Consider the following 16,391-nt stretch of genomic DNA (forward strand, 5'->3'; position numbering starts at 1 on the left):
TGCAATAAATGACCCCACACTTGACTGCTAGGCCAAAGTCAGGTAAAATGCAATTTTAAGAGAAAAAAAACTATTTTAAATTAAGTGCAACACAGGAAATGCAGTAAACAGGCTCTAGATGTGTTCTAAATACTGTTTCTAATACAGATATAAACTTTAGCAAGCCGGCAGGCTGCTCAAAGCTCCCTCTCTCACAGAGAACAGAGAAACTTCCTTCTATCCAAGTAAGGTATGGGCAAACACAGAAACTTGTAACACAGCCCTGAATTCAGCAATAACCTGAAAACTGGACTAAACTAGCTTAGAAAGGTGGGAAAAGAAGTATTTTTTTTTTGTTTTTTTCAGAAAATAAAGCAGATACAATCAAAAAACACTAAATGCACAGAAATGGCTTTCACACCTGAGTGTGTGGCCTACAACAGTTAAGCAGGTAATTTAAACACAAAAACAACTTTGTTAAAGTGCAGGCAGTAAAATAAGTACAATATGTAGCTGAAGCAAGCTTTTTAAATCACAGAAACTCTAGAAAGTTGGCGTTTTAGGCGGAATTAGCTAAAGGCAGCAAGAAAATCCATCATAAGTATACAGAATTTCTAATGTATGCTGAACTATTTTGTAATTATTTGCTTGAACTTTTTGCATTGTATAACTATCATTAATAACCTACTGTATTGAGATTGTTATGGAGCTTTTCTCCCCAGGACACCATTGAAAACGGGTTCATTTTGGCCCAATGGACTATCCTGGTAAACCAACTGCAAATAAATAAAATAAATAATAAATAAATAAAATGCAGAAAAATGATAATCACTCCAAAGTATCTCTTTTGTCTCTCTGCTGCTGTAGAACTCTGCAGGGCACCAGGCAGGAGCTTGCTGAGCTGTATACTAGTACAAAAACCTTGCAAATGCGGGTTTTATAGCAGGGAAATGAAAGAGAGAAATTAGCCCAAAATGGCCAATAAACTACTAATTTCTGGGCTGAAACCACTCCTCCAGGGGCAGATAGGCTTCTCAAAGCTCCTTCTCTGTGCTGCAGTAATGCTGTGGTAATTTGGTCTTTGGAACACTGCCTAAAAAAAGGGACTATAGGTGTGGCAAGAGCCTTGGCCAGTATCCGGAAACCAAAGGGTGACATATGCAGGCCATCTCTGGCAAAGCATCAAAGTCTGTCGATCATGTTATCCCAAGCAGACAGATGGTGGCTCCCCCTGGAATGACACCAGAAACTTAGTCAATTATTGAAGTCAGTCATTTTCTGCTTGTACTGCAGTATCATTCTTCGTGACGGTAGGATGCTGCTCAGGGCTAGGGTCATACCTGCCTGGGCCACGTAATCCAAGAGCTCCTCCATATCTCTTCATGTAGTCCAAGGAGGTATGTCTCGGGTCATTCACACCCACATGGACAATGACAGAGTCATACTTGTACTTGTTGTGGAGTGACCTGAGTGAGTCTGTTGTCAGATCCTGGCACCTGACAAACAGCTGACTGTTATCTTCTCCTTATTCAACCTAGTGAGTGGGACATCAGTGTGCCTCACTATCGAGTCACCTATGATTAGTGTATTGGACAAGCAGTTTTGCCTTAGGGGCTTAGGTTGAGGGGCACACTGTGTAGGTGAGCTATGTGTCTTGTGATTTGTGCTGTGTTGTGGTGGTAGAGTACGTTTCTGATTTGGAGGTCTCTGCTGTTTGGGTAGATTTCTATTTTGAGCCTCCACAATGGTGGGTGTGTGGTTTGTGTTTTTATGTGAGAGCTGTGATGGTGGGTGTTCTGGAGGGCTGTGTGTTCCATGTGGTGTGGTACAGGTATTGACCTCCTCTTGACCAGCTATTCTGGTCTTGGCTGTAGAGTGAATGTCTTCCAGTTTGGATATACAAGTGTATCTCTCGCAAGTCTGAGTGTTGGGAGGTAGAAGGAGAGGGGTTGTCTGTGTACACGAGGCAGTTGCTACACTGCCTCAGGATGCCCACGTTCACCAGGTTAATAGGAGAAAGCACAGGGAACTGACTTTTAGACATGCCAGGAGGGATGGTCATTATTAATAAGTACTGGAGCTGTTTCCTTATAGGACATTTAGTGCTGTTAGCACTTGTGTGCTACAATAATTGCTACAAGAAACCAGATGAAGTGCTACCCGAATAAGCTAGTTAAATGCAAGAGAGGAGAGAACTAGCAAGATCTAAGGGAAAATTGAAGAGCAGACTTTCTGGCACCTGTAATAGTTTACCCTAGGTTAGTGGCGCTGCACGGTGTGCAATCCTATGCAAACATGGGCTTTTAAAGCAGAAAGTTGAAAGGGAGTTAGAAACTACTCCTCTTGTGGTAGATAGGCTACCTAGTGCTTACCACTCCCACTGATAAGCTGAGAGGCTTCCCTCTAACACAGAAAGTTCAGGGGAACTCAGAAACTACAATATAGTCCTGAATACAGCAAATCTGTATCTGGACTGCTCTAGTAACAAGAAAGGCGAGAAAAAAGAGAGAACTTTTTTTTTTAAATGTAACAGTAGCAAACGAGCAAACTGATTTAAACAAATTACAGTAGTCTTCAATCAGACAAGTTCTAACTGCACACTCCTTCCACTAGGGTGCAGGGGAACCTTCTCCAAAAAAAGATTGCGTGGGTTAGTTCTCAAGTTATACAAACAAAGCTAGATTCAGCAGGTCTGACTCTGGTCTATGCTACAGAAAACAAAGTTCACCAATTTCAGAAAGAAACAGTTCAAATAAGCAGGCACAATAAGCCTTTAACCAGAAATTCCCAGCTCAGAAGGGCTTAAACCAGAACTGATGCACTTTTAGAATAACAGACACTAAGCCTTCAATCAGCAACTCCCATCTTAGAAGGATGTAAGCTACCTGTCCTGCCCCAAAAGTGCAGACAACAAACCTTTTGCATATAGGTCTGTATGACACTGGGTTTGTCTGACTTCTCTTTCCCTTAGTCAGATTTTACAAGTGCATATCTCCAATTATGAGGAATCACCCCAAATTTTATACAAGCTCATAAATAACAGATATAATGGTGCTTTCAGTTTATGCAAAAGTGTTCTCAGGTTATTACTAATTCTGTCTCCTCCTTGTGCTTTGTTTGAATCCAGTTTGAGTAGTTCTTTTTCAATGTAATCTAATTTGATTTCAGTATCTGAGATTACCTGGATGTTACTAGGACAATTTATTACCCCCTTTGTGGAGCCAAACTGCTTTATATAAGATTTTATCAATATATCTAATATTGGTATGTCTACATCATACACAGTTTATCAATTTTGTAGGCCTTTGCTCCTACCACATCTTATACATCTATAAAATAGTTTCCTGTTATGCTGTATATCTTTATATCCATTTTCTTCAAATTTTTCTTGACATTGTCTCGCACTGTTTAATTTGTCTTTCCGGTTTATTTCAGTTTTCAAAGTTGTAGTTCAACCTCTTTTCCATTTCTTATATTTTTTGTATCTCACTTTAAGTGCCTTGTTCTTATGAAAATGTATCCCCCTGAGATTGTGTGCCTACATCCTAATGTTAAAACATTTTTGTTTTTCATTCGGTTTCTCTTTTAAAACTTTTCACACTCCTTATGCAGTTTTTCTACTAAATGTATCGTTCCAATTAGTTTTACATAGTGACTGTTTTGCTCCCATATAATCTGTTAATCTTCTGTGCACTGGTTTAGATTTCAGTTTATACTGGGCATTGTCATTAAGCACTACACACACACACACACACACACACACACACACACACACACATATATAACTTGTGTGTTCCTGAAATGATCTAAATACAAGCTCGTAAAATGATTGACAGAAATATATCTAAATTTAAACACTGACAGAATTGAAATTACACTAGGTGAGAGTTTATGCCCTTTCCCCACTGTTGTCCATTCTCAGAGGAGGTATATGTAATTAGCAGGGCGTGTGGGGGTGCAGAGTTGTTTGCCCACCTTCAAAAACATTGAAAAATATGACATAATTTAACTACATATAAAACCACTGAAAAATCTAACAAAAATTAACCACATTTTCTTAGTGATTTTGCATGGGTCCATGCCCCCTACATCTGTTGTGGGGGGATGCACACCCACACCCCCAATTAATTATATATATATATATATATATATATATATATATATATATATATACCAACTCAAAGGTCACATAACAATGGGGAAAGGGCATAAACCCTCTCCTAGTATAACTTAAATTTTGTCAGTATTTTGTGTTCTGATATTTTCTGGCAATCATTTTACTGTCAGTCTTATGTTGTTTATATATGCAGAATAAGTACATAGGTAGGTACTAGGCTATCTGCTAGAGGGCATTTATAAGCCTAGCTAGAGTGTGTCAGCTTTCGCCGCCCCATTGATTAATTAACTGAGCCTTTGTCAAGAAGAGCCAATGAAGTGATCCCAGAGGTGTATTTTCTGTTACCCATCCACTCGTTAAGGTTTCTCTTGAGTGTTCGTGAGGAGCTCTGCCTAATGTAGTTAGGAATTTTGTTCCAAAGCATGGGGAGTCTCTGTGACAGGAATCTATCCCTCCAGCATGTTCTATTTATTGTTGTGGCGAGGTTTAGCTCACTAGAGTGAATGGCTCGCAGTGACTTGGATTTCTTTAGGTAGAGCATGTCCAGCAATTCTGAGTTGGACATGGCTTTGTAAGTCAGGCAGAGATCACCTCTGAATAAGCGATATGCCACTGAGTACAGCTGGAGTTTTTTCCAGTCAAGCTGCATAGGACATATGTTTGAGGCCAGTAATCCTCTTGGATTATTGGTGACATATCGGGCCAGCTGTCATGTGCAACTCAACATTTGTTATGTATCTTAATAAACATATCAAACAATTGGAAAGACCCCCCCCCCCCAAGATTCCTAACCAAACAGATCACTGGTCTAATATCCCTAAGCTGCCTAGAGAAGATGGAAGCTGTATCCCTTTAGTCAATGTCTTATAGATTTTTGAAGGGAGATCTCTAGCTCTCTTACAAAGCTATTATAGACCCTAATGTACTGATCCACCACCTGTTTCTCTGCAAGTCCTATCCTCCCAATACTAGAACCCCAGGGACCTAAATCTTCACTAGCGGATAAATAAAAGATGATAGAGGGACAGGTTTATAACCCAGCACCTCTCAAACCTCTGGAATAAACTTCACCTGCCTTTTAGGTAGTACAATTCACTGTCTTTCTTTAAAAATAAAGTATATGGTTGGATGGGTATTCACAAATGTACTCCAGGACTGACTGGTATAGCCCTGCTAGTGAAAGGAGTTGGGATCTGTGGGAAGGTACTGGCAAGGTGAGAGTAGTCACGAGACTAAGGTGGTCATTAGAATACCTATGATTCAATGGGTAAATATGGCTAAAGGTCCAGTGAACTTTAAAGTACAGTTTGTGTTAGAGGAATTAAATACTATTTACATATTTTATACAGTTATCGGGCATTCTGTTCAAGTGCTTGAGCATCAACACACACATTTTCAACGCCTGCGCTTTGAAGACCAAATTAACCAGAAAAATGATGAACAAGACTGACAAAAGAAAACACAAAGTTTACTTTTCCAGTTGCTAAACCCTGCCACTAACACTACCTTCAGGCCAGATATGTTTGAGTAGTGGTAGTACTTAGGGAAGGGGGTTTCATAAGTTAATTGGTAGGGTTAGAAGTTAACACACGAGTAAGGTGCTCCAGAAAGCTTTGTCAGCCCCTTGCTTGACATTACTAGTGTATGTTAATCCTAGTCCTGCTTCTGCCCCTAACCCTAGCCATTAACTTATGAAAACCACTTTTTTTAATAGTAGCACTACACAAGATGTTTATAAACATACAACATTACACCAACAAACTCTATCCCCTAGCATATGTCTCTTACTTTGACTCTAACCCGTAAGCATTCGCATGCATACACTGCGAAACATCTATCAACACAGTGAAAAAAAATTGCAGTTCAGCAAAACCACTGTCATGTGACAAAATGCGCACTCACCCTGTGCCACTTACCCAGTCCTTAACTCACATTGATCTGCATGCATTCCCAGCCCATTCACACTTACTACAATCAAAACTGTTTGAACTTCTTCCTTTCGGTGTAAAGCACATTCAGCTCCAACTCCATTAGCTCACCTTCTCCTCTCAACCACAGTGTTGTACACATTGCCATTTGGCACACTAACCAATGTTCATAACCATATGTTATGACTTTTCAGAACAGAATATAGTTATCTTGTGGGGGATATACTTAGCACAGCAGGCATTGTCAACAATCCTCTTGTAAAGACACAGCACTAACCTATCTGCCCTCCCTTATATATTTAACTATGCCTTTGTTTTTAGTGTGCTCTTTTATCGTGTAAATCATTTTTATTTTTTTCCACTTGATGTGTGTTCACATTTTAGGCTGAACCTGAAATTGATCCAGTGGGATCACTGATTTACCCACGTTAACAAACTAAATAATTAAATAAATAGAATTTACTGACATGTCTGGTAACTGAACAACAGGCTGCACAAAAAAGGTAGACTGTGTTGGATATATCAGGTTCTCAGAAGGTATGACAATTACATATGTTAGAATGTTTCAGTTCTTATGTATAGAATAACATTTAAGTTTACTGTACTTTTAATAGCTCTTTTATATCTATCAGTTTGCAACTTAAGATTACTGTCTCAATAATTTCATTTATGGTGAATACTTGTTTTGCCGGCATTTCTTTTTAAATCATGCACACTTTTATCTTCAGTGTATGGATGGTGTTTGTATTAAAACTTCAAGGTCTGCCAAGAATGTCAGAAGCCTTAAGAGTTCACATCTAGAGCAGCTGATGTGTTCCTTCCTACAGGCCCAGATGGATCTATGAATCATTCCCTCCACCTCTGTTCTGAGGTCCAAGACTGTGGTACCTTCAGCTCCAACCTTTCCAATTCCTTCCTCAGCCTACCGCTTGCTGCCAGGACCCATGAGTCTGACTGTTCAGTTGCCTTCTCCTATGCCAGTGCCAACAGGGTTGATGCCTCAAACACTGGTTCCATCCTTGATGTTCTTGACACTGGCCTTATCAGAGCCGAGCACATCTTGGAGCTGAAGTGATTCATAGGGTGTCAAGTCTACCCTTCCCTAGGTGCTTCAGGCTTAGACAGTTTTGCTTTGATCTGTCTGTTCTGACTGGGTTGGTGCCAACACCAGCTTCTTGCTTGGGAATTTTGGATCTGAGGAGAAACTGGTCTAGCTGTCCGGCCTCTCTGTTGTCTTTTGAGAGAGGATTTTTTCTCACAGTGACACTGGTGCCTCTTTAGCTAGGTCCAGTCTGTTTCAATCTCTGCCTAGCTGTCCGGCCTCTCTGTTGTCTTTTGAGAGAGGATTTTTTCTCACAGTGACACTGGTGCCTCTTTAGCTAGGTCCAGTCTGTTTCAATCCCTTCCTCCATCTATAGCCTCAGCTCTAGGACAGCCTCTTAGGCCAAACTTCCTGTGATTTTCATGCTTCAACTTTCTAACAATAAATGCAGCAGCTTTTCTGCCTTGATCCCTCCAGAGGGATAGTCACTGGGGGATGATCTTCTGCTTGCTTGGACCTTGGGCCTCCTATGTTATAGAAGGCAGTCTGTTGCAGAGCAACTGTAATCCTCTTAGCCCCCTTTTGGCCGAGACAAGTGTGGGTCCCCTTTCTGTGGCCTCATCTACTCTCCTCCCAAGGTTATGGACCCTGTTTCAGGACAAATATCTCTCCTTGAGTCACCTTCACTCATCCCTTCATGCTCTCAAATTGACCACTTAGTTCTCCAAGTCTGATTTATTGTCAGAGATTCAAAGCTTTTCAACAGGGTTATTCACATTCTGTCTTCCTCCCGTGCATGTGAGTAAATGGGAAAGATTTTCTGTTTAGGCTTCCCCCAAGGGTCTATACTCTTTCGCTGCCCCATTTGGATGATGTACTTGATTTCCTAGCAAACCTTTTTTCAGTCCAGTCTGTTACTCTGCTATTAAAATGCAATTGGCCTCCATCTCCAATTTTCATATTGACATGGATAATATGCCAGTTGCAGCTTTGAAATTATCTAAGGCAGTCTTGATTGGTATCTTTCTACTGAGACCTCCAGTATAGGACCAGTCCCCACCCTGGGGTATCACTACACCATCCCTTCAACCTGCTACCAAAGTCTCCTTAAAAATCCTGTCTTGGAAGACACTGTCCCTGATGGCCATTACTTCTGCCAGAAGGGTATTAGGGCCTCATGGCCTATATTCCATTCCTTTTTATCTTGTTTTCCATAAGGTCAAGGATTATTGTTGTTCAAGCCAACCCTTCATGTTTGCTTATGATGGACTCTGAATTGAATTTGAATTAGCCAATACATGCATCTGTTTTCTTTCCCAATTTCAGTAACAAAGGGAGAGTACTGCATTGTCAAGATGGTCCTCATCAACTGAGGTTCTATTTAGAACTAAAAGTTTCAGAAAATCTAAACAGCTCTTTATCTCTCTCTTTCTCTCTCTCCAAATCTTGATTGGGCAAACCTCTTTCCAAAGTGACCCCATCCAAATGTCTTTCTGACTGCATTTCCTTTGCATATTCCTGGAAGGGAATTCCTTTACTGAAGAAGCTTAGAGCTTACCTCAGTTGCCTTTTTTGCTCAGGCTTCTGTGGTTGACATTTGTGCAGCCCACTACCTGGTCTAACAGTTATACCTTTTGTGAACCATTATGAATCAGATGTACAGCCTAACTGTAGATCTTCCTTAGGCTACAGCATTCTGTGGCACGTGCTCTCCTGCGACTAGCCATGGTTTTCACTGACTGGGGGCTCTGTCCCACAAGTGAAGATGGATGGAAAAGACATCGAATATGAAAGTTTAGTTTTTACCATAACAATAGATCTGTGTTGCCATCCTCCATCCATCTCAATCATCCCTCCCTCTGTGCTCCCCTCCAAATTGTCACTTCTTGAAATGACTCCTGGCTGACTGTGTGGACAATCCCGGAGGCTCTCTTCAGGGGGTGGGAGGGTGCTCATGTAAGGCCCCTTGCCCTTTTCCTGTCTTCATTGGATGGGATCTAATGCTTTGTAACATTTTTCGTAGGAGCACTGATAGGGCTAACTCAATCTGAGAAGATGCAGTTAGGACTGGACATTGTGTAGAAGAGGCTGATCTCAAAAGACTTAAGATTCTGAGGTGCCAGCTTCAGATTAGAGTTGGATTTGGTGATGCACAGGTTGAGATAGATGGTAGACAACAACATGGCTCTTTCATTATGGTAAGTACATAACTTTCATTTAATTGCAGACTTAATGCAGAATATGTGGGGGAGGACAAAATAAGGACAGCATTGCTTTTAGACAAACTATCAAAGATGTGTAAAGCTCCCAAAGTTAGCATGTTTTTTTCAGTTAAAAGAAGCCCCTACCAGTTCCTGAAATTCTTGTACTTTTCTGCATAGAGAATGTTAATGATTAAGTGATAAAGTGCAAATTGCACTGTGCAATTATTTATGTTCCTTTGCTAATTTGGCACAAAAAATTACTATTGTGTATCTGTAATTGCTTATGAATGTTAAACAGCTGTTAGTCTCCTCAAGCACTCACATTTACAATAATTTGTTTCTTATGATTATTACTATTTTAGGACATTATTTGGAATGCAGTGCAAAATTACTGTGTTGTTTTCCCTGCTGGATAATGTTTTATTTTTTGTTTTACATCTTCACCCTGTATTGCTGTGTTGTACTTGCAATGCTTCTCAACATTAAGCTTGATCTTTTCATCATGTTAAAAGTTACAGACATATTTTTCTTGTTTTTTATATCTGTTCTGCCAGCATATCACCTTTTTCCATGGTAATTATTTTTCTTTACATTAATCATATCAAAAGGGAACTAAAATAAATACTTCATGCTTTTGTGAGAACTGCTGGCATTACATTTGTATATTTTTCCACGTGTGTATATGCATATGTGTAATGCATAGAAAGGTGCAAGTAAAAAGATTAGAAAATCCCATTTTGGTAAAGTGTTAATATTTTTAGGACTGCTCAGTAAAAAAAAATGTCAAACACAAATAAACATTTATGCATTTTTTCAGTGTGGAAGTTTAAAATATATATATATATATATATATATATATATATATATATATATATATATATATATATATATATATATATATATATATATATATATATATATATATATATATATATAAACTGGAATAGTGCCTTTATTATCTAAACATTGTTTTTGCCATTCACTTTTTTTTTTTTTTTCTTCTTATTCTAGGATATGTGTAAATTCATGCCCGCCAGGATTCTTTGGTGACAACAGTACACAGAAATGTAGACGGTGCCATAAAGTTTGTGAGGCTTGCACTGGCAGAAGTCAGAATGATTGCACATCTTGCAAAAAGTGGTATTACCATCTTCAACAGGATCATCTCTCATGCGTGCTAACATGTCCATCTGGTTTTTATGGAGATGAAAGTAAGGAACTAACTTCGTACTTCCAGAAGATGAAAACTACACTATAGCTTGCTTAGTCATTTGGTGTAATTTATGATCATTTGTCACCCTCTTTTTATTTGCTTTGTCCATTTTAATCACATTTTGTGGACATAAACAGAAAGACTATCCTTCACAGTAGAATCTACTAAGAACTGATGCTATGCGGGTCTTGGAACTCTGAATTGGGACATTCTGACACTGAATACAAAGTAATGTTTAAGTATCAAATGTCATTTTCTTGTGTAATGCATCCCCTTATTAATTATTCTTGCCTCCAAGTCATTGCTGTTTAGAGGCGAGAATAGTCATCAGTCCTGTTATATACTTGACCTCAGAAGCTCATAATTTAAAATTTTGAGACCTATAATAATATTAGTTACCCCACAAACAGCCGTGTCTTGTAGGACTGATGCCCCATAAGTCTCGGACCTTTTTTTTCATGTATAACAGAACCCTTTTAAGTCCATGAAAGCTGTACCACATGGAAGACTTAGTGGTACATTAAGTCATGGCTTCACCCATCCTGCATTTCTTGCCTAATGCGTGTGGTTCAAATATTTTTGCTTTTCCAGAGTGTCAACCACCTTCCTTCATTAAAATGTTTCAGTACAAAAATACAGTGCCCTCCTCCCCATGATAGGGAGGGATAAAGCCCTAGACCACCTGTGTTTGAACTAGCAGGCATGGGAGATGGTGGGAATTGGACTGGAAGATGGAAGAGAGTACCAAATGGCTTTTCCATCGCAGGGGAGGGAAGTGGTTTGACTTGCCATTTGGGAGAATCCCAGTGAAAGCTCTGGCTAGTGCAGTCTTCAGAGGTTGGGCTAGAGGGACATGCTGTTGCAGCATAGGTCTGGGTCAGTTGCACAGGGAAGCTAACATGCTCCTCCCCTGTAGACTGATGGTGTGCCTTAGAAGTTACCAAGAGGTGTTAGAAGCTCCTCTGGGCTGGGAGAGAATCTCTGATGTCTACCTGGATTATGGCCCTTTCTCCTAGGGGGAATGAATGCACTGGTGATGGCTTTCATGAGGAAAGTAAGGGCTCATAGGTCATGGGGAACTGAGGCAGAGTGGATGGGCAAAAAGTACAAACATTAAATTGAATAAATGCTGGAGCAGCTGTTATACTGTCATATTTTCATATTAATCTTCATTGTCTCTTCATTTCCTTAGCAAGTCCTAAACTAGAGGGGTGACGTGTGTGGTAAATGCTTTCCTTCTGAAAGCTAGATGTGGCAAGTTGTTGCTAGAGGCATTTTTGGTGGCAAATTCTGGTTATAAAAATCATGCAACTGTTCAAATTACATGAAAAGAATAAATCTTGAATGCAGAACATACTTGTCTTTATTCAGCCTCTGTATTCAGCATCCAGGGATCTAGTGCTTATTTGCATCCTTTATAGTACTTAGTACTTGCAAGGTACTAATTTCTTATACTTTGTTTCAACAGAGTTGGTCCGTCTTGCAGGCATCTCTTTAGAATCTGTTGGTTTCAGAGGGCCTTTCTTCCCTGCCTTAGAAACTACAGGGTGTACTGAGTTAGATCATGTTGCTTTACTGGTGGCTAGTTGTATGGTTAATATTTTAGACTTGACAGAAAACTTTTAGTATTTTTTCAGTACCCATCTTGGGGGCGGACTCCATACTAGAAGAAAGCCCTATACTTCAGGTGCCCCTCTGCAAGTTAATTATGTTCAGCTTTGCTGCTATTAGTAATCAACATACATTAAGGAACTCAAACAGTTAGAGATCATACATAAAGTTCGGCGTCGTTTTCAAAACATTTTACCTAGTAACATAAAGGATATGCAATGGCATCTGCCATAGAGATAACAGTTAAAGCTCAGGAAGAAGGAGAAAGTCAGGAAATGAGAGAGGAAAAGGAAGGAAGTCAAGAGGAGGAGGAGAGAGAGAATGGGAGAAGTAGTAAGAGCATAGTAGGACAAAGAGCAAGAAAGAAGCAGGTATGCTAAAAAAATATTAGAGGAAGGGTTAAAGGTTAAGAGAGGAGAGGGGGGAGGGGGTTACCCCCCCCTGGGTACTACAAAGACAAAAGCCAGTGGTTGTGAAGTTGATTTTTTGTTTGTGTTGTTTGAAGAGAGGTAGGGATGAGATTAAAGTTAGTAGTTCCCCCTAGTCACACTGCAGATGCATCACACAACTGGAAGTTGGTTTTGTTATAACCCCTGAGAGTTGCCTATTAATCATGACAATTTATTCTAAACTCTTTGTGCACCTAATATCTGTGCAAAATCTCTACTCCTCATAAGAAATAAACTTTTCTGGCTGGCATGGAAGAAAAATCAACTTGTGTCCCTTCTGTCGCCATCTTTGCATCACGGGATATGCTTAGAGAGCGTAGAAGCTGCCTAATGCGCACAGGCAGTGAGCTATCACCTGACATATATGACATGATCCATGAGAGGTGCAAGCATATTCCTACGATATATGCAGCCTTCTCAATAAGACGACCTGTGAGGGCACTATACATCCACACTTTACAAATAAACCAAAACCACGTACTCTGTATTCCTAAGATAGATGCAGCCTTCTCAATAAGATGACCTGTGAGCACACTGCACCCACACTTCTTAACAAATCCACCAAACCCACATATTCTGAAGTTGTGAAAAAGTAACTTTCTCTTAGAACTAGGAAAGCTGTGTTTCCACAAAAACTAGTATCATTATATCACCAGTATCACACTTAGCATTCACTAGTCTATACACAGAAAACCGTACACTGCCACAAATTCACAGAGTACAAGAAGAAATGTAGTAGTGATTGTGCACCTGACAGTGGACTAACCAGATTCCATACTCACATGGCTGGACAAGAATCATGCGATGGTCACCTTTTGAGTGCTAGTATCTTTAAAATTACAAGAGTTCTTCAATCCCTTATATTACGCAGATAGTGCAGCCCATGTTGGGTATGGATAACTTCTGGTACTCAAAACTGGAGATGGAAACCTGGATCTCACCATGCATTGTCTTAAATGAAATACTACCTGTGAGCAGAATGATTTTTAAATGCAAACATAAGATAATTGGCTGAGTGGTTACTGTTATTTTTTTTTCTTTATTGGGGGGACAGTTCCAATATGTGTCAGCCTGGGATTAGATGGATGACAGGCCTGCTTGCCACACATGGGATGGCTTGTGCCTCTCATTCCATTGCTTTTACTTGCTGGTCAAATCCCCTTCTGGCTGTATAGTGCCTTTTTGGCCAAAAACAGCCATGGGATGTGCCAGTGTAGCAGATAGTTTACAGAAAACTCAAATTCTTACCATATTAACTTTATTGTTCTCAATGCCAGAAGACTTAAACTGCCTGATCTTAAAGCTCTGCAACCTGAGCATGCCCATGTCTCTGTTGTAACTTAGATCTGGTTTCACTATAAAAATAGCATTCCTTCCTTATCTTGGTCTGGTGCCTACCATGCATTTTAATATGAGGGTGGCTGGGGGGTGGGGTCTATATTAGATCACCGAATGCTTAAAAAAGGGAACAGTGATTAATCGACCCTATGTAAGCAAAACCTTACAATGTCGAAGTGTCAGAACAGCGATTTTTTTTTTTCCAAGGGAAAAAATTTGCTGTTAAAACAAAAAAAAAAAAAAATAATTTCAAACATTGCATTAAGTGGGGGACTTCACCCCTCCACACCCCCCTTACTTAAATATACCAATTCAGTGACTGCACTATAGTGCCGAAAATGCCAAAGCAGCCAAGCGAATTCTTCCCCAGGGAAAGAATTCGCCTAACAGCTGCTTCAATATTTTGCATTTTCAGCCTTTTAAGTTTGACCAAGACGCAAAAGAATGCGTCTTCGGTCTTCCAATATAGAGCCGCTGGGGGAGGGAGGGATTTTCATATTTGTCACCTCTAGGCATATTTCCTGAGAACCAGAAATTAGGTTCTTGCTAAGCTTATGGCCAAAGGGAAACTGTAGAAGAACTGTGTCACACACCACCCAATACTGAAGGGAGACTAAGAATATCCACCATTAAGTAGACTTTCCTCCACTTATCCTTGGTGAACATTTGTGATCACCCATCCAGTCATCCAGCCTGGTTTGAAAGTTGCTAGAGACGTACTCTGAAAGATAATTACTGCCCATTACAGAAGTGGGAATATGTTTGATCAGGTATTGCTCACCAGCATCTGGTAGTGGTGTGTTAATACAAGTTTGTGTCTGTATATCAGACGTTTCCTTTACCATTGGTTATGTTTAGGTGAAAGAGTTCAGATTCCTGGCCATTCTTTGGACAGAAGGCTAAGTAGAGGTCATCCATCAGTAGTCTTTGTGACACTTGGTAGCGATCCAGGGTTTTTAGTCTGTCAGAGTAGTTAAGGGTACTGTGACTGGAGATTTTTTCATGAGGAAACCCTGAGATCTCTAAGGTGCTGGTTTAGGTGCTTAGCAAGGGAGAAGGGACATGGCAAAGGGTGCATTATATTCAGTGATGGGCTTAATAAGGGGTGAATAAAGTGGAATTCTCAATTGCTTTGGACCTTAATGAGATTCAACAAAATCATAAGCTGTGCAAGGTAGAATGATTTAAATTAAACATTGCTTATGTGGAAAGAAAAGTGATGCTAGATTTACCAAAGGAAAATATGCTGCATTTCTTGGTGTTTTGAGGGTGAGCCCCTGAGTAATAAACCAGTCATTCGTCTTGTCCATTCTTGATAACCACCACCAGTTTTTAATTAACAAACTTTAACCATAGTCCCTTTATATCAGCTTCTGTGTCATAGAAATATATTTCATAGAGGAGGGGACCCAGTACAGAGACTTGTGGGACACTGCTGGTGACCATTTTTTATCTAGAGCAAATCCTGATATAAAACACTGTCTTAACCTTTAGATAGCAATGTTTAGCATGCTGTAAGACATTGTCTGTGTCCTGAAGATCACAAGTGTTTCCTAAAGGTACTTGCTAAACTACCATAAAAAATGTGTTTATTTTGGGATATTTCAGTTATCCTTTGATTAACTTGTATACCTACACCTCAAAAGCTAGGTATACCCAAAGATCCCTAGACCTAATTAATTACAGTTCCATAGATCAAATAGCCCACTATGGGTCAGAACATTGTGGCTCTTGTTCTTCCCAACCAGTCTCCTAAGTATATCATGCCTATAGTATCTCCTCCTCTGATCATATGAAACCATAAATTAGTGACCTCCTCTAAAGTTGCCCACTCCACCATTCTGAACAGTTCTAAATTTAAAGACTTTAAACATACAGGCATACATAATTCTTTAATTGTTTAATTTCATTTTCATCAGCCTGTTTGCCATTTCAGCTGCTATTTTTTCAACAGAGTTCTACTCCCACCTACATAAATGTGTAGGTCTACCCGTTTCCACTTGAACCAAATGTAATCAGAATTTTAAAAATAAACAACCTTTGTGATTCTATGATACAAATAAGGAACACTTTTTAACACCTATACCAGCTTGAAAGCTGCCCGCATTAAAGACTTTCTTAACATCAGCAAGGAAGTAAAAACGAACATCAGGTAGGTCAAAACAAAACATGAAGTAAAGCTATCATCTGAAGCTAAGGATAAGCCCTTTTTAAGTTATATTAGAAAATTAAGAAAAAAAATCAAATATTGTTTTGAACCAATCCTAAATGGCATTACTCATGTTAACCCTAAAAATATAGCTGGAAAAACTTGGACAGATTTAGTGCTAACTTTACTGTAGAAACCATCATTGAAAATTTTCAGATCACCAAATATCTTGCAGTTCTCTCAGGTTAACATGTTGCAATTCCAGACTGTGGTATTAAAATGCCTCTTCCATGGGCCAAGACATTCACTTGGATGCCTAATAAACAACACCAAACATGCCTTCACTGAATCCTTCCCAGCA

The 16,391-nt window shown here is 39.6% G+C and overlaps 1 protein-coding gene across 1 annotated transcript in view; it reads left to right on the top strand.

The window, feature by feature from the left end:
- PCSK6 (proprotein convertase subtilisin/kexin type 6) overlaps positions 1 to 16,391 on the top strand; it is a gene marked incomplete in the record, with an annotated part of 1,289,931 nt that overhangs the window by 1,058,107 nt on the left and 215,433 nt on the right. Inside the window, 1 exon segment of the mRNA XM_044078680.1 lies at positions 10,282 to 10,481. Within this exon segment, the coding sequence (XP_043934615.1) occupies positions 10,282 to 10,481 (200 nt within the window).

The sequence above is a fragment of the Protopterus annectens genome, chromosome 7.part1 (assembly GCF_019279795.1).
Source record: "Protopterus annectens isolate FY-2018-M chromosome 7.part1, PAN1.0, whole genome shotgun sequence".
NCBI classification, from domain to species: domain Eukaryota; kingdom Metazoa; phylum Chordata; order Ceratodontiformes; family Protopteridae; genus Protopterus; species Protopterus annectens.